General features: G+C 35.5%; 2 protein-coding genes across 2 annotated transcripts; one reads left to right on the forward strand and one right to left on the reverse strand.

The window, feature by feature from the left end:
• Positions 1-114: 114 nt before the first annotated feature.
• On the forward strand, positions 115-2,413 carry LOC135685741 (uncharacterized). The gene is made up of 4 exons (XM_065201795.2): positions 115-457; positions 675-800; positions 1,105-1,235; positions 1,444-2,413. The coding sequence occupies exons 1-4, from the start codon at positions 115-117 to the stop codon at positions 1,465-1,467; spliced, it is 624 nt and encodes a 207-aa protein (XP_065057867.2). The 3' UTR covers positions 1,468-2,413.
• Positions 1,791-20,978, reverse strand: LOC135685734 (cytoplasmic tRNA 2-thiolation protein 1). Its single transcript, XM_065201786.2, has 16 exons — positions 20,809-20,978; positions 19,810-19,933; positions 19,220-19,338; positions 14,857-14,913; positions 14,357-14,414; positions 13,931-14,008; positions 11,594-11,635; positions 11,189-11,238; positions 10,923-10,987; positions 9,607-9,672; positions 6,353-6,411; positions 5,007-5,066; positions 3,743-3,830; positions 3,279-3,309; positions 2,814-2,910; positions 1,791-2,178 (listed from the first exon to the last, which is right to left on the reverse strand). The coding sequence occupies exons 1-16, from the start codon at positions 20,863-20,865 to the stop codon at positions 2,156-2,158; spliced, it is 1,074 nt and encodes a 357-aa protein (XP_065057858.1). The 5' UTR covers positions 20,866-20,978; the 3' UTR covers positions 1,791-2,155.
• Positions 20,979-22,061: the final 1,083 nt, after the last annotated feature.

A 22,061-nucleotide genomic window follows, 5' to 3' on the forward strand; every position in this document is an offset into this window, starting at 1 on the left:
AATCTTATGACGTATTGGCGCGAATTGCACTGTTGTGGTGCAACATTTCGTCAAATTTTTCTCCGAGTCAGCTGTAATTTTTTGAAAGACGACGAAATAATCTAATTCGGTACAATGGATTGCAAAAAGTTTGTTGTTTTTATCTTGCTCCTTGCTGCAATAACAATAGTACTGTCCAAGCCAAACGGTGACTCAATCAAACGGCGACACAATGAATTTAGGACAGTACAATGTACACCACCAAAGGAAGATGGCTTAGGGAAGCTCCATCATCTATTTCTTCGGGATGGGGAGATTTGGAGATGTTTCGATGACTCTGGGTCAAATAATTGCAAAGAGGTTGGTTTGTTTCCCAACGAAATCGAAGACTGTGAGAAATGTTGCAGTAACGCAATAACATCGACAAGGTCCCCCGACTCTAGAACATGGCCAACCGAAGAAATTAAAGCACGTTCGTGTGAGTGCATGACTAAACATATTTGCTTTTATTAATTATACAATGAATGTAGGTCATACTTGGAAGGTTATTTACCCATCATTATAAGATGTGGTACAAATATCACTTTAAAAACATTTTCTGGCAGCTTTATGATATTTGCATTTGTGTAGGCTACTAAAGTACAAATATATAATGATTGTATTTTTTTCATTAACAATGTAATCTCTTTCACTAGCCACCAAGAAACTGCCAACTGGTAACCTGATGCCAAAACCTGAAAAAACTGGTAGAACAAAAAAAAAACATACCTTCATTGGATTACTTTATGGTGGAGTCCCAATCATAGTAGTGGTTATTGGTGGTAAGGTTATTTCTTCATTGCAATTGTCCTGTTTGAGCTGAAATTATTTTGCTTCTGAATTTTTTTAGTGATGGAACAAGGAACATATTATCTAATTTTATAATAAATAAATTGTATGATAGTGTATCAAATTTTAACAAATGCACAAGGGGATAATAGGGGTCCTATCTTAAGTGGTGGTGGCCACAAGATAACATGAAAATTGCATGCCTATGCTTTACTTTGCCAAAAGCTTAAGCCAAGCTATCCTGAAATAAAATCACTAGTGATTTTGAACTTGATTCGAATATGCTCAATTTTCTAGCTATTGGGCTTGCATGGAAATGCTGCCAAAAAAGTCAAGATACAGAATCTGAAAATGCACAAAATGCTGAAAAAATGCCAACAAAGAAAATGTATGTTGGAATTCCCAAACCACTTATTTCAGAGGAAAAGGTAAGAATGCTTAGATATGTGCAACAGAAATAATCTATTTTTCTAGTGATATTTCATGGTTTGAAGCAGTTTTAGCAATGGATATCCACAAGCCACACTGTAATTGATGTAACACCATTCTAATGATTTTGTCTGGTTTTACTGAATTTTACTGTGCTGAAAATTCAAGTTCTTAAAATGTACTTTTTTATTTATTTTCTATTTGTAGGGTTCCAATGAACAATGGGTGTAAGAAGACAGCATACTTCCATATGAAGATTGACTTATGTAGCACCAACAGACCTATTTTAGGTGGATGTACATTTGTATAAATTTCTTATTTATTTCAGTTTTTTGTTTTTGTGAAGCTTTTATACACCTGGCAAATATTTTGTAATGTTATAGCGGTCTACTACTTTGATCATGCTTAAGAACAGTGCTTCCTCTTTCTTCCTAAGCTTGAATCACAGTCTCTGTCATTCCATATAGTCTTAAGAACGTGGGCTAAGTTGATTAAAAAAAATAAACATTTTTGGATACAGGTATTCAAGAAACTGATAACAAAGGAGCACTGACAACTGTTAAAACTCATAGTGTTTTTATATATGATATATAATTGTTCCAAAAAGGTTTCCCACAATTTATCTAAAGCTGAGAACATATCCTAGGGATATGCAAGAACACAGAAAAACATATAATTTTTATAGATCCTTAAAACTAATATCAAAAAGCTTGATATTACCCCCTTTGATATTGGATGTTTTTCCTTCTCATTTTACGATCTTTACATTATATGAACCTTTTTAAATATCAGAAGATTTTATAACTGGCTATCCCCAATTTTTAACTCCATAAGAATAAAAGTGAGTGTTGCTATGGAAACTAAGCACTGAAACATCATTGAAGTCAACCCACTCTCAAGACATCTCGCCATGTATGCATCACCAATTATGTTCTTCTGTGTCTAAAAAAGAAAGCCAGTGATTAGATCATTTGGCCTGAAGGTTAACTTAGAACTGTGAAACAGAAGTATATTATGCCACTGTAGATTTAGTTAACAAATTTGTCAATTTAAATTGCTTAAATCTGTGAAATTTTGAAGTAAACATTTGCATTCAAATTATATGGAAAATAATGTAAAAAATATTTTTAGGTGTTTTAACAAATTGTTGCTAAAATACATTTTTAGAAAAATGAAATGAACACTTTTCTTTGTTCTGATAACTCTGAAAAGAAAAGAAGAGCAAATTACACCAATTTTTTCTGCCTTTAAAAACAATTTACTTGATTTTGAAATTTTGGGGTGCCAAAAACTTATTTATTTAATTTCATTCCCCCTGTCAACAACCTAGATCTACAAAGTAACCAGCTGAATATTCTTCAAACAAAGAAGATCATTATGATTACTTAAAAGAGGGGAAAAAGATGAAAATTTGAAGAAAAGTTGTGTAAATTTTTGGAGAAAGTCGTCTTTAACTATTTTGAAGGTTTAAATTTTTCTGCAATCAAGAGCTTACTAATGTTGAGAAAGGAGGAAAAAATGGCCTTATTTGAGCATAAGCCATGAAAATGAAAATAACAGTAGACCTAAAAACTTACTATCTCCTAACTGGCTCTCTACAGTGGAAAATCTTGCTGATGGTGGTAAATGATTCTTTACTTCCTTGGTAATAACATTCTCAAGGATTGCTTTCCCCTAGGTTTAGGAACATCAAAAGTAAGATGCTGAACAATTTGTTGAACAATTTGGTTTAAAGTTGATAAACCATGTTGAAAATCCCAAATTGAGCAATGATTATATTGGGATTTTTAAGATGATTAAGGCAAACAAATTGTAATAGACTGGCATGATTGTCAGCATGGTTTACCTTTATTAGCCAAAATACATTTTATGATTTGCATTTCTCACTTTTGAAAATTATTACCTTTAATAAAGAAGATGGTATTCTTTCTTTTTCATATATAAAGAATTTGGCAAAAACTAAAACCTCTTAAATATATACCGTTGAAAATAAGAAACAATGGAGAACTGATTTGTGGAAAAATGACAAAAAGCAGTCTTACCTTTCCCTTGTGGGTTTTTCCAATCCCCAATCTACAGAAAAAAGAACAAAATCTTAGGGTTTCAGAATCGTTTCTCAATCAACATAAGAATAAGTCTCCTTAAGTCATTCCTTTTAACCTCTATAAAGCCTACATTGTTCAAAACTGTTTTCTTAAGTTTTCAAAGTTTCAATCATATAAAAAGACAACCAAATTTAAACAAAGGCAATTGGATACTAAGTTACAAATATTTGATATTCAATACCATTTTACTCAAAGTGGCAATTTTCTTTCCAAATACATGCTGCTACGTGTTAACCAACTGAAGATTAACTTTCAATCTTTAATCACTCTATCAACCTTAAGGCAAAGTTCCATATCTACTTACAAAATATAGACATCCCTGAAACATTAATTCAGAAGAGTCCAGCTTTCTGTGAAATAAAATATTCTATTTTCAAGCTTACAAATAAAAATATTCTTACTTGGGAAGACCTTTGTTAAGACCCTCAAGCATGACACATGCTTTGCAGAATTGTTGACTTGAAATATAACCACATTTTGTGCACTCACCTTTAAAATGGAAGATAAACACAATGAAAAAACAAACAGGGAAATTTTACAATATAGCTAAACCTTTTTCTTAGAATTTACAGGATTACTATTTACAGGCCTTGTGAGGAGCAAAAAGCAGGACCTTGAGAAACTGAGCACCTTCAACTTTCCAAGCACTCCATTAAGCATCATCAAATATAATCAATATCAAAATTTGGTTTTCGCATTTTGTTGAACTTCAATCATGATCAATCAAGCTCTTAGAACTTTCTAGGCACATGTGATCAAGCTCAAGCACCTCTCCTTGCAAGGCCTGACTTGCAACTGTTATTTAAAATCAAGTCTTTAGTCAAGGTCAGATGACCATAGTCCTTAAACTGGTAAACATAGCGTTATAGCATTCATGACTATAAACTGGTAAAAAGTTTAACTATCAAGTGAAAAAGTTGAGCAATAACATTCACTAAAACATCACCTCTACAACAGTTAACAATTTGGCTAAAATCTTGGCAGGGTAGCCCCACTCATCTGGTCTTATCAAAACAACAAAGCTAATCAACATTCATCTAAAGAACAACTGCTGTTTTTCAAAAATTGGCTTATCTTGCAGAACTTAATCCTACACCCACAGAATATCATATCATCCAGAAACTTTTCTTTCTGAAACAGTTGAAGTGCCAGCTTACTTAAGTAAGAATTTTATTACTTGACTTGCTCTTAACAAGTGTTTTCACTTGCTTTACTCCTTTTCTCTTAGTATCTGCATGGTTTCCTTTTTACAAAAGTCCTATATTTTCCAGCTATAGCAGAATGTATAACTCTAGCATTAGACATGTTCAATGGTGTGAAGCAGAAAATGATGGCTTCAATTGTTCTCCTGCTTTGTAATTTGTGTTTTCTTTGTCTTTAATGTCAATTCTAAAACGTTTCAAGATATCTATGAAATTTACAAACAAATATGCACGATTTTGAATCTAAATTTAGCATTTCTGTCCATTTGAATGCAAATATTTGAGCATGAAGAAATGGTATTGCATTACTATATAAAGTCTTCAATATGCAAATTTGAATCAATTGCTTCAATACTTTTGACCTAGAAGTCTGTTTCTTTTGAGAAACTGACAATATTTACAAAATAAAAGTTAAAACACAAGAAACAATTTCAATCTAAAGTGATGCTGCAAAAGTTACTACCTTGAATTGGCATTTTAGCATCCTTCCGTATAGCCAAACTTTCACCAGAGTGTATAATATCTACGTAAAAAAACAATACCCAGACTACAAAGTCTAGCAATGAATCAATGAAAGAAATTCCAAAGAGGAAGTTGCCCCTTTCTACTTCTGATGTGGTCTATCTTGAGCAATGTCTGCAATACCCCAGCTGTGACAAGGTACTGGGTTGCATGGTGCCAACACACAGAGATAACCGTACAGTTAGTCTAATTACTGAGGAAGACAGTGGAAAGGAATTATAGGAACTGAATGCAAGCACAAAGGAACTATGAGCAAGAACTAATAAAAACTAAAGGGGGCATATCTTGAACAGATCACTCAAGGGTTATTACACAAACATTCTTTCTGGGTTTAGCAACATGGGGATTTTGATAAACCGTTCTTGATAGTAATAAAAATATATTATTTTTTTGATATCTTCCGAGGTAAAGCACTGACGGATGAAAGTTTGCCTCATTCAATATTGATGCAGCCCTTGTATTGGTTTGTTTGTTCCAATTTGCACCAGGAACAAGATCTCTGAGATGTACAGGGGTTTTTGATCAGCGGTTTTTTATCAGTGGTTTTGGGTTGAGAATTATATGACAGGAAATATTGAATAGGAATTATGCAATAGATCAACAGCAAGTCACTACAACCAACTGCTGCATTACTGGACAAGTAATCATGATTGACCTTTCAAAGGTCAATGAAACACAACAGTAATTAAACAAGTAAACAAGGCAAAAGAAGATTCTTGGTGCTCTTAAAATCAGATGATCATAATAAATTACTTAAAATTTCTTAAGATTCCTTTACTGGCAAACCCTCTACAAAAATAGATCCTTCATGGCAACATTTTTAAGGACTTTTGAAAGATTTCTTTACACATGCTCATACTTTGATTCTGAATCCTGCATGCCCATAAGTTCCTAAATGTTGCTTCTTACATAGACAAGTTTTATATAATAATAATATAATAATAATACAAATATATATTCAGGATAAAACATTTCAGCAAATTGTCGCTGTTATCAGTGTGTGTCCTGCTAAAAATAATAAGTCAAATGAAACTAATAAAATTTCCCAATACAACTTTTCAATGAAGCAAAAGGTTAAAGATATTTACAATAGGCCTTTAAGCTGTTTAAAGTCAAGTCATTTGTCAGTCAAGTCATGTCAATGTCATGTTTTTGTCAGTTTTACTGCAATCCAATATCCTTAAAAATCTTAAAATCATCCATTTTAAAAATTTATCAAGATACTAAAAATTAATAAAGAAATGGTTTATCTTTTGAAAAATTGCAAAGAGAATAACTAGAACTCACCAACAATAGAACTTGGCCGAATTGACTCTAAGTCTTTCAAAAATGTCCTTGCATGACCCCTAAAAATATTCATATTTTTGCTTGTCACTCAAAATTCTTCCAGCTAGTTAAATCAATAAAGATGTTGCTACAAATAGATAATAAAATGGTTTAAAAGCCCCCTATCAATGGGAAGAAAAGCAAAGGCAATGGGCAAAAAAACCAAATAAGAAAAACTAGACAGGGAATTCACCAGAAGCATAAAGAATGATAAGGCCAAATATATAGAAGCCAAGTGCACAGAAATAGAAAAGAGTCACAATGAATCAAAGAAAGTTTTTAAAGTTATTAAAGAAACCACAGAAAAGTGGACACCCCGAGCTGATGTTATCAATGACTCAGATGGCACCACACCAGGGCCATGGTGGGAATTTTTATGGGCTGGGAAAATCAATTTTTTAGGGGCACACCAATTCCTTACTGATTGTTCCTTGTAGTCATCACTTATAATATGTTGGAAATAAGTGTTGCAGAGGCAAACTTCACTTATTTTTTCTCACAAATCTCATGTTACAAATGATAAAAGATTAAAAGGAAGAAAAATCCAAGGGGCCCACAGAAAAATTTCTTAGAGGCCTACTGGGAAATTTTCTGAATCCCTGTGAGTCACCGTGCCCCTGCACCACACTCACAGCAGTAGAAGCAATCAAAAGGAGATGGGCTCAATACTGTGAAACACTCTATTGGACCAGGGATATAACCAATTGGTCAGAAACGCAAGGATAACAAAGGAACTACCACCATTGAAAGAAGTAGAATGGGCTCTTAAACATATCCCAAATGGTAAATCACCTGATGTAGATGGCTTTCCCATTGAGATTTGGAAGGCAACAGGAGAGAGTGGTATTCACATGATGTGGCAGTTGTGTAATAGAATTTGGTAGCATAAAAAGTGGCCTCAAGATTATATCCCTATAACTAAAAGTGGAAACATCAAGGAAAGCTTAAACAATAGCACAATAGATCTTATTGTGCATGCAGGAGAAACTCTCCTCAAGATCATAGTAAATCGAATTAAGAAATATACAAGGACGAAGTAGGAATGGGGCAGTCAGGATTTATTGAAGGCATAGGTACGAGGGTACAAAGAGAGAACAATAATCCCCTCTATATGTGTTTTATCGATTACGCCAAAGCTATTGACTGCGTAAGTAACTACAAGCTCTGGGAACTAATGGACAAATGGGATTTCGAGGCCACATAATAGATTTACTAGTAAGCCTGTACGAAGAACAGGAAGCAACAGTGAGAACGAGCAATAGAGACATCGCGTGGTTTAAAATAGGCAGAGGAGTGCGAAAGGGTTGTGTTGTATCACCAATGCTCTACAACATATACGCCAAGGACATAATGAGAACGATTTTCAGCGATTGACAAGAAGGCATCAAGATAGGGGGTTTGCGATTGAGTAACACAACCTTGTAAAGTAATACAAAAGAAGGCCCCGAAAACACGATCAGACAAACGAGTCGGCGCAGAAGTCAGCGCAGCAAAGGGTTGGCTTCTAAATGCCAAGAAGACTAAGATCATGGTAATAGACAAACACTGAACAGATTTCAGCAGCATCAAACTAGATTAGAGGAAGTGAATGAGTGAATGATCTTGGATCCACCATGGGTAGCAGCAGTCAAGAAATACGAAGCAGACTTGCAATGGCAAGGAACACAGCCCAAACATGATCAGCATATGGAAAAGTACACAAATCAGTTTGAATTTAAAACTTCGACTTCTGCGAGCAACTACTTTTGCTGTTGCTTATATGGAAGCAAATCATTGGCGCTAGCTAAACAGGATGAGAAATGGATTGATGCCTTTGAGATGTGTGCACACAGAAGACTTCTGCGGGTGAGCTCGACAGACAGAAGAACAAATAGTTTGATTTTGGAGAAATTAGGTACCAATATGACACTCCGTAAGAACATCAGTGCACGGAAAATGTGTTATTTCGGTCATATTATGAGGAGAAACGGTTTAGAGAAGAAATTATTGCTTAAAGGCAGGATAGAAGGTAAATGAAGACAAGGAAGACCAACAACACCATGGTTTTAAAATATTTCAGCTGCAGCAACATCGGCAATGGAACGAGATTGGTCTCGCAATCACAGCAACCACAGCAGCCCATTTCGCGCCACCTGACTAAACTGACTGACTGAAAAGCCCCCTGTCTCTGTCTTCTTGGCTAAAATCTTGGCAGTGGCAGAATAAACTCGCTGAATATCAATGTTTTTTTTCAATCAGTTGATAAGAGAGGGGCAATGATTGAGGGACGAATTAGAAACCCAGCCCTATCAACAATCTGTTAATCTCCATCAACAGTGCCACCAGTGCCCAATCTAAATCAATTGCCACAAAAATTGACATTAATTTCTTAAGTTATATTTCTTTTATTCATTTGCAGTTATGACAACGTCAGTTGCATATCCATGTAAAAGCTTTTTCGTCTGACACTCCTCAGAGCATAAAACGTCAGAATAAGGGTCCGAAAGAACACGATGAAAAAAGTTGTGGATCGATTTTCGGTTTTTCAAAAGATGGTCCGCAAAGTGCCTAGTTTATCTGAAACTACCATGGATTGGTAACACTTTTTTTCGATTCCACAGTCGGATTAAGCAAGCCATCACAAAATGTTTCATTGCTGTCAATCCTCGGATTGTTTACAGCACTAGGAGAGCCCTTCCATCCATTCAAAAGGATTGCGTTCCTACCAACCAAAAAAGTTCCGTCATTTATGAATTTACGTGCCAGTGTGATTATGGCTACGTAGGACGCACAACCCAAAGATCGGGGGATAGGATAAAACAGCATGTTCCTTCCAACATACGAAACAAAACTGCCCCTCAAAGAGAACAGCCTCCTCGATCTTGTAGGTCTAGAAACACTGTTAAAACAAGTGATGCTGCCATCGATCAACATCTTTTAGATAACCCAGATTGTGCAAAACTCTATTATGACGACATGTTTCGGATAATTGGCAGAGCCCAGTCGTCTTTCCATCTAGTAGTTTTGAAATCAATCTACACACAAACGAAAAAGCCGCCATGGTGTAGACAAAAGTGGGTATGTATTTTCCATCGTGTTCTTTCGGGCCCTTATTCTGACATTTTATGCTCTGAGGAGTGTCAGACGAAAAAGCTCTCAGTCAATATGTTGTTTAAAATGTTCGCTTTTTTCAAAGCCATTTTCAAGTTCTGTACCGTCAAAAAACTGTCAGTTACCTGTAAGCATTTGGAGAGTAAATGCATTCTGTTGAAAAATAATCAAGTTTCTTGAAATATGCATACCTGGGAAAATGAAAAAATATAATAAAGAATGGAATACTTAAAATAACTTCACAACAGAGACAGTTTAATGTCACACTGTGGAGCAACTGATTCAATGGTGATAAAAAGGATGTCCAAAGGAAACAATACCCAATGCCCCATGCTTGTGGTTGCCAGAAGAGACTTCAACCCAGAAGAGGTTTCAACCCAGAAGAGGTTTCAACCCAGAAGAGGTTTCAACCCAGAAGAGGATTCAACCCAAAGAAAAACTAAATATTGCAAATAACAATGGCCCCACAAATGTTTCAGCCTTGGATCCTGCAGTCCTTAAAACCACTGCTGAACTAAATGAGTGACAAAATTTTTAAGAAAATCACAGGATTCTAGTATATTTCTAAATGAAAAAGGTTTAATTGTGTGTACAACAAACAAACAAATAAGCGAGGAATATAATTTTTAAGACAATTAACATAAAACAACTAACAGAACATTTATAGAAAATGTATCCATGAGAGCTCTTGGAAAAATGAAGAAAAAATTTGGATTTGGATAGCAAGTCACTTAATAATCAAAATCCCGTTCAAAGGTTTCAACTCTGTTGATCTGGGCGGGAGTCTCCCTATTGGAGAGTTCTCTTCTTGTTCTCCCGCTTTCAAACCTAGCCTTCCGCTTTCAGGAAATTATCTGTAATTAAATTATTAAATTATAAATCTTATCTAAAATCCCATTTCGAAAAACATGCTCAGCAAAGAAAGATCTATATGAGGGTATGTGAAGGTTGCCATCGTACCCTTCTTTCAGTCGTTTATGTTATCAGGCAGGCGGTTCCAAATGTTGAATAGTCGGAAATAGAAGAAATCCCCCCTACATCAATTTTTCAAAATTTGGGGGAAATTCGCTAGAGATGGAACCTTCTGTAATCTTGTACACATTAAGAGAAATAAAATTGTGTACACTTACAGAGAAATGCAATCAGCCAGCTTCGAAGCAACTTGACTAGAGAACTCTATATGAACATACTTAAGTTGCAAAACTCTCATATCAATTGAAACAGTAATTATGTTACACTAGACCTCTGATAATGATCACCCATAGCAAAGCGTACCATTCTGATTCTTTTTTAAAATTCTTTCTTGCGTGAAAATCGATCTTCAAATGCATAAACTGAATAAGTTAGAAAAAAATCTCTCATAGATTTTCTAGAAAGCCCCGGATGAAATACCTTTTCCCTCTAAATACAACAGCTACCTACTTTCAGCGAGGATACTTACATAACAATTTCCTTTTCGTAGGTGTATTTAAAAGGCTTGCATCTGGGGATTGCTCCTTCAGAGCCCTGAAATAAATCATACAAAATTTTCAACTACCCCTAGCAAACAACTTAGTAAGCTAACAACAATGTATTCTTCAACAAAGTTGAAAAAAGCTCCCCTGATGTTGTAAAAAGACACCTAAAATCACGCTGATTCCTTGCCTACATTAAGGCCTTTATTCATTAACATATCACTAATTCTAAAATATTACTGTGGTCTCATACCGTTGTTATTGAAGTGCATCTTCGCAGTCGTGCTATGTCTCCTCGTAAGACTAAAAAGTAACAATAAAAGTAATAATGACAATTTCTTATACAATCACATCGATATCTTGAGCAGGGTTGTAGCTAGCCGGGGAGGGGGGGGGGGGAAGCGATAGAGGATGTAACAGCACCTAAAGTCTTCATGAGTTGGTAGGTAAATCTTCCATTTGCTCATAAAATCCTTACTTTAGTTGGTCGGTAAAATCGCTTATCAGTAGTTGAAATAGCAACTAAATTGACTTCTTCTACATCCACGTCTGCGGTAAAATTTACTCTTGATGATCCTCCATCTCCTGGCCTAAGAGGACAAGCTACGCCACTGAGGTTCTAGAGATGCTGTTTTCGAAAGTCAAAATATGAATTTACCATTCATCAAAACAGTTTCAGCTATGTCATCTGCATTGTGTCCTTAAAAAAGAAAGCCTCTCGTTAGAATTTTCATACACATTTGCAAAACAATCACAATTTACTTACTACTTATTTTTTACTTTACCTACAATGCACCTCGAGTTTTTGATGGAGGGATGATTTGCTGAAGCAATCATGGTGAGGGGTAATTGCTAACAATAATTGAAGATACAGCGGAAAAGCAAAAATAAGGAGCCATTGAAACAGTTTTTTGGCTAGTCGGATGAAAAGTACCTTAGTCTTAGTATGTATGCCTTGTTTACGCTTTTCGATGTCAATCCTCAAATTTTGTGGCAAAATATAATAATTTGAGAATAATCAGTCAAAACTATAAGTAAGGTAGGGTGTGTCTTTGGTGATTGGGTATATAAATTTATATTGCCAAATGACATTCAGCAGTCACTTTCAGTAATTGGTGCTAAAATTTGGAAACGCCAAGGTACCGAAACTAAGCAGGCAGCCTCTTTGAATCGATTCAAATCTTTGGTTTCAACATTTCTATCTTTCTTTTACATAGGTTTTATAGGCTTTTCTATTTTTGCTATAAGCTTCAGACTTACTTGGCTCACACAAAGACCCAAAGAAAAACATGTCAAAAAATCATACTTGGACTAGAATGCTGGCAAAATACAAATTAAAGAAACTCTGGAGTGTTTTTTGAGATGCATTCAACAGTGACTGCAGAAAAAGAAATATCAACACTAGAAGCTGAGGATCTATTCTTTTAAACTTAATAACAATTTGGAGTTTCCCAATCTGATGGATGGGATGCAGATTTTGTCGTATTTTACAAAGCAGGCTGCAATAATTATCGACATCCTGTAACTGAAACTTAAAAGGGAGATGATGCTATAAAATTAAAAATGGAACAGTGACAGCTGAATTGAAGAATTCGGTTTTTTGTTCGTTGCAAACAACCGGAAGCTTTCATCCATCGTGATTTGATTCCAAGTTCGTAAAAACAAGCTATATATTGTCAGAACCATAAAAACTAGTACAGAACACATATAGACAACGTACACTCAGGGCCGGATTTCAGGACGTTTTGAGGGGGGGGGGGGGGGGGGGGCAAGTGTTTATTTACCGAGTGCATTTTGGCAGCATTACATTCCGTTAATGCGATCAGAATATTTTAGCATTGTTAATATTTAAATTTCAGCTATTACAAAGCAACTTCAGCTGTAAAACTATTAGTTGTATGAAAGTTCTAAAATAAGCTTTTGTGGTCACGTAGTTTATTCAACCTTTAGAAACACTGAATAGAACTCTTCTGTTCTTCAACTGGACCCACTTCTTGATAGCAGATTAGTTCTGTCAAATGTATTTCTCGCACGAAATTAGCATAAAGAGATGTAGACGACGACTGGTGCATTGTGCTTCGCAGTTTCAGAGACGGGGCCAAAAAACTGAGCCTAGGGGGCTAAGTCTGCCTGCCTGAAAACAGTAAATGTCTGTTTTTAACCACAGTTATATGAACATTAGGTTATCCGAATTCCTCATTCATTCAAACAATTTGTCTCGGTCTTTTTAACCCCGCTAAAAAATTCCCGTAGTGTACCTCGACTAAACTTCCGTTATCCGAATTCCCCGATTATCACAGTAAATTTTACAGTTCCATCGCAAAAATCCCCCTGTAAGAAATTTCGTACATATCAACCATAAATCTTGGACATTCCATCTTTTCACATAATTTACTCTTTTTCTCGAGCAAATTTATCAATAAACTCTTAGCCCTGCCTTAATCCCGCTTTAGGAAAGAAGATCGTCGCTCTAAACCTACCCACAAACTAAACAAAATCCAGCTTTACAAGAGAGAAGACGCTAATTTATGACTAGTTTGATGACGTTTGAAACAGCTATAATCTAATAAAAGCTTATGAAAAGTTTTTAAATAGAATTGCATTTTTCTTTTGCATTCCAAACCCCAAATATTTGAGTGCCTGGTTGTTAGAACTTATTACCTCCTTCCCGTGCGAAATCTAAATTCTAAAAATGGATATTTATGATGTCATCGTGTAAGAACACTTTTAATAAAGAAATACAAAAGACGTTAGAAAAAAGGGTAAGATGGAAAAAGACTGATTCTTACAATTAATAAAATAATTGCATCAAAACATTTAAATTTTGTTTAATCAAGCTTTATCAGAAGAAATTTGATCTAATGAATAATTATTCCAGCTTCCAAACGCGTTATTTTAAGTGAAAAATTGAAAAAGCATCAATATTGGATTGAAAAGTGCGAATGGATCCCACCATTTATTAGAATTTTTATTGCGGTCAAAGATATTTGTTTACCTGTCACAATTTTGTTGGCACCAACTAGCATTGCACCTCTGTCCAACGCCTGCCTTCTAAATACTCCACAAAATGTACCTGGAATTATAGAGAAAAACATTTGATCAAGCAGCAATAATGACCTCACCAACAAAATTTCTTAACAATATAAACAGAATTGGATATTAAAGAAAACTGTCCTGAGAATTCTGTTAGGAAAACTTTAATGACAGCTTGATACCGAATCTGCAATATTTTTAGCAGAAACTTTCAAAAGGAAACTCTACAAAAAGGATCAGCAGTACAGAATTAAACAAAGATTCTACTACAGAACATGTGAGAATACCTACTTCAAAATACTGCATAGGTCCTACTTCAAATTACCAAAAAAGTATAGTAAATATATAATATTGTGGAACTTGCATAGTCAATGACTTAGAAACATACAATTATTCTTCAATCCAATCTGTTTTACAATAGCATCCATTGTCCAGCCATACAATTCCTGTCAAACAGATGTAAATAACACATCAAGACCTAAGCGCAATAAGTAGATTTTAACTTTTGGTACTAACAAAAGACTTACATGGTAATTAAATTTTATTGACAAATTAAAAGTGTCTTACAAAGAATAGGTAAATAATAATGTATGCTTCTTGGAACATAAACCTAAATTAAAAGATAAGTTTGCTCGCCCAGTAACTTTCAAATTTTTGTCACTAGATATCTCTGCATGCTCTGGATTCTCCAGTAAATGTTGACATATTGCAGTATCGCACACTTTGCAAGGAAACAGAAAGCAACATGCAAAGAGAGTTGAGCTGATTAGTTTTGGCAATGTTCCAATTTAAAACCTTCGAGGCTCATTAGTTGATTTCTAGGTTCTGTTGACATTGAATATTCATATTTTGAAGCATTTATGGGAGAGATTTTGAATGAAAAAGTACCTCATATGAAACAATCCTTAAAGGTAGATCATACTGAATTTGGTTCCTTTTCACTGTCTATGAAAGAAAACATAACAGATATATGCTATGGATGAAATACATGAACAGTTAAAGTAGTGGAGATACTGCAGCATTGCATCCTGGCTGCAGGAAGGAAGTCCATAACAGAGCCGCCAGAGCCAGGGGGGCCACAGGAGCACAGGCTACAGCATCTGTTTGCAAAAAGTATAAAAAGTGCCCCTTTTGATAAATAAATTGCGTGTTTTTTTCAATGCCAGATATTCTGTCTTAAGAAACTAAGTAAAATAACATAACTCTGGGTGATGTTGGAGGACCATTCACTGAATTTCCTTGAATTTTTACTTGGTCTTGATGCAAAAAACTCAAGCTCCTGTGATGAATGATATCAACTGTGAAGGAGACTGCCATTTTTGCGAGAAAATTTCCTTAGTGTGTAGTGAAAGTTCCACATCAAGTTCCCGGCGAGCACAGTCAGTTGGAGCAATGTATATCGTGTGTGACCCCTATCTCTGATTCTGGGTTAAGTAAAATGTACCCTATCCTGCGACTTTGTCACAAATTGTGAAACTCGTTTCACTGAGATTCTTCAAGCTTGAGCAGGAATTTTTAATACCAATTCATTTTAGAACCATTCCTTTTCTTGAACGTATGTCTAGGCAAGTTAAAAAGCAGAGTTCACTTAATTTGATGCTAACAACAATCCCTTATGGTTCTTAATGTATATTGACAAAACCAGACAGCTGTAAAACTATAACTGCAACATATTGCTTACTTCACAACATTGCGTTAGATGTTTTTATGAAGACATGAAAAAGCTGTGTCCCTGCAATGAGTACATGCTAGCAGTAGAGGGTCTTTAAACCAAGACATAAATTTCTTATCTAGGATTAGAACAACATACAAGAGGCTAAATTTGTTGTACTTCAATATAATTCCTGTCCTTTTGTGTTTCCTCTGACTGATAAAAAAAGCAATCCTATTTTCAAGATTCTATGTCCCAGAATTCTAGTTTTCAGATCACCCTTTCTCAGAGTTTTTCGGAACTCACATGTAATACGCTCGATCAACTGACTGAGCCCGCCGGGATCAAGTCTTAGGAGAGTTAAAAACCTAACCAATGTTGCAAATTGAATTTTTTATTGCAGTGAAAAATGTATCCGCACCTTCAGCCGATTGCGTAAAGATTACTTAAACATAAAAATTTGTAGCTTTTAGAAAATATTCCGTGGAGGCGAACAAATTTATGTGTTTAAGTGGCGATGGGAAGGCGCGAATACCAAGGGGGACTAAATTGGAATGGGCTTTCGATAATCATAGAGACTGAAACTTTGCTTTGAAAGAAAGAGGGACTGGAATTGGCTTTGAAGTATGACTAAGAGTTCGAAAATTTCATTCAGTTCATAATTTGGATTGGATTCGTTGGTATTTGTTGAGTATAATGCGCTTGCAACAAGTGTAAAAGAAGGATGTGTGCCTGCTTCTTACCCGGGGCCAAATTCACCTACAATGCAAATTATTAGAAAAACAAGTACAGCCTATTGTAATAGAGGTATAAATCATAGATGGAAGAAAGATTTACACTCTCAAAAAAACTTGAAGGCCTTGAGATGGGAAGCTATACATATAATTATGATCAAGAGTGCGTAGTCCCTAAATGAAGTAAATAGTCATGTCTGCTTTCAGCGAAGATAGTTCTCACTATGTCCAGCATGTGTCATCATTTTTACAAAATTTCTAAATTACCACGATATTTGTACCATTTTTGGCCCTTACTAATGTTTCGGAAAAATATATTCGTGCCCTTTTTATTAGTTTTGGCCCCCCCCCCTCTTCAAACCTGCGTGCGGCGGCCCTGCATAAAGATGCTACTAATGGCAGGAAAAATCCATAAATAATAGTAAAATAGTAGGGAGTCAATGCACATTTATCCTCTTCTAATATTATCAACTATGGTTCATTCATAACTAATTGTGTACAATCCTCTCATTTCATCCAGTCTCGGAAAACGAAAACCCAATTTCCTATCAAAGTTTTTCCTAAACCCACGTATAGTTGAATCCCAATAAGGTGGGCCTTGAAAGGGGATAAGGAAATTATTCCAATTTAAATTGGGTATGAATTTGATTAGAATAAGGTAGTGATGGCTGGCACCCAAATATATGCTGTATTGGAAAGCAATGAAGAGTAAAGCAATACAACATCACTTCAAGCACTGTTTTTTATCTATCTGATGTTAAACAATATTTAAGCATACAAAGTGACACCAGGGACGTAAATTGGCAGATATTTGGGGGGGTGGAGGCCTCAAAATTTCCGACTGACAAAGGTCAATTCCAATTTTGTATGAGGGCCTAAACTTTACTAGTTTTTTTATCAACAAAACCTTGTCTCGTAAATAATTATTCAGCTGTACGATAAAGTCTCTAGATTTCGTAAATTTGGAACATCGAGGTGTTAATTTTTCTCCTTCTACGGCTTGTCCATTGCTCCACTATCTGATCTAAATTTACGTTGTCCAAAATGTCTTTCTCGCAAGTAAGAATCATGAGGTCGTTTAGTCTTTAACAGGGGCGGCGCCAAGAAATTCAAAGTGGGGGGGGGGGGGGGTTTGAGTAGATAGAATTATTAGACTGAAGAACCATCTTTTGAAAAATGCACTAAAATACTTCACGATATTTTATGCCTATTATTTTATGGGACAGTCATTATGCTAGCGGTTTGTTTGAAGGGGCCGGCGGGAGGTTGTCGGAGGCCTAAGGGATATTCGAAAAAAAGTGACTTCCCTCTTTATATTAGCTTAAAATACATTTCAGAATACTTCTTGCAGATATTTTCTTGCAATCGTTTAAAACATTTTGTTATTTCTAAGGCATGTTCTTATTACGTTTGATAAATTCCAGTCTTAAAATTGAATTCATTACTTTATGAGGCCCCTAAGACCTCGGCGTATTCCTTGGAAATTAAGCAACTAAAGGATTTGTCGGATTATTCTTTTCTTTAGACTATTTTCTTTACTTTTTTATTTGCTTAAAAATACATTTTTGCAAAAAAGTGAGAGGGGGGGCTGAAGTCCCCAGCTCTCTACATGGCGCCGCCTATGTTTCATCGGTCGATCTCGAACGGAGAAAATTCTTGACAAGTCATGGGAAAGTTACTGCGCTTCCTTAAGCATTACTGTTAAATATTATCTAAAAATTCTATTTTGCATCCCGTTTTTAGAGGCAATTTGATGGAATGATTATCACACTATCCCAATTACGACGAATGTAGTTGAAAATACTTGCATTTTCACACAAAACTTCATTTTTCGGTATTGCGTCGCCCCTCATTTTTTTCAGGACTGCCTTTTACCAATCAACTATTTTCTTTTGAACTTATACCTTTCTTATGCTTCTCTTTAAGCTACAGTTCACAAGGTCATTTGAGTCAAGACTTCAATTTTCACAAATGATTCAATTTTTTTCCCGATTAACCTAGCTTTCTACCAACAGCTTTAAATTTTCCGACTGTCCTCAAATTTTCCGACTGGATGAAAGATTGAGGGGGTGTCACACCTCCCCACATCCCCCAGTATTTACGTGCCTGAGTGACACTACCTATTCAGTTAAATTTTCCTGCACAGAAAGCTATCTCAATATCTTTGCAACATATCTTTGCAATCTTTTGCAACAACTTAAAACTCGAAGGTAAGACGATCCCTTTAATTTAACTAAAGATGTGGTTGCGTCTATCACTTCTTTCCTCTGAGCTTTATCAAGATCGCATGCAAAATGGATTTTTTGATGCACTACCCTTATACGAACGGCCTGTGGGCTAGTTCCTTGTTGTTATGGTCGAACTTAAACCACAAAAAGCTGACACACAACAGCTTATCAGCCTCTGTTTGTTCATAAATCCTGTTTTATTAGAAAGCTCATCTTAATACAAAGAAAGGAACGCTTGCATTCTTAGTTCATACATGATTCATTTTGGCCTTTGGGGTTGAATCAACTATGGGACATTAAAAGTCAAAACAAGGAGGAAGATTGGTATAAACTTAAGAGGAACAGTTTCGTTTTTACAAGAAATTACTTCAAACCTAAATATGAACAGAAGCAATAAAATGATTCATGTGCAATTTGAAACTTTTATGTATTAGACTAATACATTGAATACATTTGCAAGCCATTATTGGAACAAGGTAGGAAATCCAATGTGGACTGAAAATCAGTTGGACATAGTGAAAATCAGAGTTATCCCTGTTACAACTCAACTGTATGTCCAACAAATAAACTAACAACAAAATTGCTTGCATACCAAATATCATCTCAATAATTGTAAAAAGATGGAGGAATACACTTACCTCAAGAGAGTCGTCTCTGTACCCAGTAATGCCCTCGTCAACAGACACTAGAATTAGCTTACAGCCATAGTTGTGTTTGTCATTGAGCTTCTTCATCAAATATGCCAACACTGTTGAATCTAGAAACAATTCATAAGATTACATGATATTGCAGAGATTTGATGTTGCATAAGTAAGAGCCTCCCTTTTCTACATAAAGGGCTATTACATATTATGGCTGGAGGTTGCATAAACATAGTTGCCAAGTCTCCCACATCCTGCTGGAGACTCCAGCATCCTGCTTGTCATTCTATGATTTTCAAACAATATTCAAAATTTACTTTAACATTTTGAGTATTGTCAGTGGTTTTTTTCATGCAACCAATAGAGTTGTCTTTCATATGCTTTGATGTTTCGCAGGCCTGTGCCCTGCAGTTCTAATCTCCCTCCGTCCCCTGCTGCTTTTCTGTATCGTATTGCCATGGAAATATTTGAAAGTTCAGGACAACAGATTAAGCTCCTCCATATCTACACAGTGCTGCTGCGCATCACTCAAATCTGCAGCATTTTAGTATCCGAAACTCGGCAACTATGATAAAAAACTGTCTTACCTTTGCCACCAGAAGCTCCTATTGCAACAACATCACCAGGAATAAACAACTTATTTGTTGATATTGTTTTGTGAACTTCCTCTTCAAAAGTGTTAAAAAAACATTCTTTGCACAGTGCAGCTCCCTTGAAAAATAGCTACTATTTTATAAAATTGTCAACAATATGTATATCTAGACTCTAGGCATAGCAAGAAAAGTTTCTAGTGCCAAGAGTGCAACAATTTTTCCTTGCATTTCATTCATTTCATAATAAGTTTCATAGAATGCAGTTAAAAAAAAGAAACAACAATCCATCATATCTTTAAATATGTTATGATGATAGCTGTTTTCTGTACTCTGCTATGTCAAAGAGTGTTTAATGATGTAAACACAATGTAGTTGTTCAGTATATGTTTAAAGTCTACTACACACAATGCATCATAAAATAGTTTTACATAACAAGAATGTAAGACAATATTAGAGTAAATTAATTTTGGTAAAATAAAGGCTATTAAAACAATAGAAAAGTAGGAAACAAACAAATAAGATAAATTGCATGGAGGGAGACACTTAAGCATGCGCTCATTAAGGCAACCAAACCATTTACTTCTTTTTTACAGCTACGACTGAGAAACTTTTTTAAGATCATGTTGCATTTTTAAGATTGATTGCATTGAAAGAAGAAGGCTTTGAGCTTTTAATGAAACACAACAGGTGAAAAACCATTATATTATAAGATTCTTGTTTGTTGGTTAAGATAATAAATATAATATATAAATTTTTATAACTCACCTTGTCTTTTTTGTATTTGAATTGTACTTGTTTCTACATTTATACCTTGTCATTGTAATTTTAGCAGAATAAACGATTTCTGTATGTAGTTGAATTTTAAAACGAAACTGAACTGACTTATCCACAAGGATTGATGTTAACTTACTAGACTAGAGTGAAAGATTTTATCAGATTTAACCGCAACTTGTTTTCTGGGAAGCTAGTCTGTTTTTTAAAAAGGATACTTACCGTCTTTGGCCTTTTCAAAATTGCATTTTTTCCACAATCATAGCATGCTGTAGGCATTTTGCAACAGCCAAATTCTGTCAAAATCTACTCTTTGTAGTGGCAGTCACTGATTAGAGGCGGCAGTATGGCAGACTCTAGGAGCAGGTCATTATTAAACTGCCTCCATGGCAAAAAGAGGCTAAGGGCTCAGTAGGAACTCTAGTAAGCTGTAACCATAGTGACACAAGCTGTGGCACGAACGTCCTACATATTTTGCATGTACAGTCGGTGCCATTCCAGCTTTCTTTCTTTCTTTCTTAAACTGGTTAATAGATTGAGCCGAGGGGCAAATCACTCCAAGAAAATCTCGTACATCTTTTGTGAAAATCCTATTGTTTCATCTGAAAATCCCCGGAAACCCTTTTGTTTTAGGCAAAATCTCGTACGCTATTTGCAAGAGTGAATCGCCCCTCGGATTGAGCATTCCTTTTGTGCTAAGGTAAAGAGAGCCAAAGAGGCTGCCCTCTATATTTGATAGTTTCGGTTCCATAAATGGTTGTTCTTACCCTTGGTACCATAAACTCATTATTATTTCTCAAATTATAAACAGCATGACGCTCGCAACAGAATGTATGTATTTTGGAGCTGCTGACACCATTCTCCAATACATTGTGTCGATGCAAAAAAACATGAAAATATCAGGCCTTCTAACCCTTTAGGTCTACATATCAGAACAAGCCCATGATATAACTATACTGTTCGAGGTGACACCATGGTTGCCGCCGTAGGAAAAAAACTTTCGAATTTTTTTGCTTCCAGTTTGCTGGAAAGTGCACTTTTTAAAGCAATTTTCAGTGACGCAAGCTTTCTCTTAAATTAATATCCACAAGTTGAAAGTTATATGATGAATTTTCTTCCTGGCATTTCTTAAAATTTCAGCAAAACAAAACTCCTTGCAGCCTCCCAATAATTTTATGAAGTGGTGCCTAATCTGAACTTTAACAGCTCAAAATTATCGGCGGGTTCCTCAAAGGCACCCCGCACCCCCTACCTCGGTACGCCCCTGGTATCTAATGTCTGCAAAAATCGTTTAGAATTAGCGTGGGATCTTGAGATGGTGTTTGACGATTGTTGTTAAGCGCACCAAAGTTAGAGTCACATCGCCCCTTATGGAACGATTCGATTTTTTCATGATCTCTGACTGTGCAATGATAAAAATAAATATGAAGGAGTTTAGGTTTGTTTATCTTCAAAAAACGCACGAAATTATTTTG

The sequence above is a fragment of the Rhopilema esculentum genome, chromosome 15, assembly GCF_057945365.1.
Source record: "Rhopilema esculentum isolate cy_ngs chromosome 15, ASM5794536v1, whole genome shotgun sequence".
Taxonomy (NCBI): domain Eukaryota; kingdom Metazoa; phylum Cnidaria; class Scyphozoa; order Rhizostomeae; family Rhizostomatidae; genus Rhopilema; species Rhopilema esculentum.

Bases quoted from the DNA above. Each gene is read 5' to 3' on its own strand.
- LOC135685741 (XM_065201795.2), top strand. From the start codon at position 115: ATGGATTGCAAAAAGTTTGTTGTTTTTATCTTGCTCCTTGCTGCAATA. The intron at 458-674 runs GTGAGTGCATGA...CTCTTTCACTAG, and splicing joins AGAAATTAAAGCACGTTCGT to CCACCAAGAAACTGCCAACT. The intron at 801-1,104 runs GTAAGGTTATTT...TCAATTTTCTAG, and splicing joins CATAGTAGTGGTTATTGGTG to CTATTGGGCTTGCATGGAAA.
- LOC135685734 (XM_065201786.2), bottom strand. From the start codon at position 20,865: ATGCCTACAGCATGCTATGATTGTGGAAAAAATGCAATTTTGAAAAGG. The intron at 14,009-14,356 runs GTATGTTTCTAA...CTATAATTCCAG, and splicing joins GATTGGATTGAAGAATAATT to GTACATTTTGTGGAGTATTT. The intron at 5,067-6,352 runs GTGAGTTCTAGT...TTTTTTACGTAG, and splicing joins TCGGCCAAGTTCTATTGTTG to ATATTATACACTCTGGTGAA.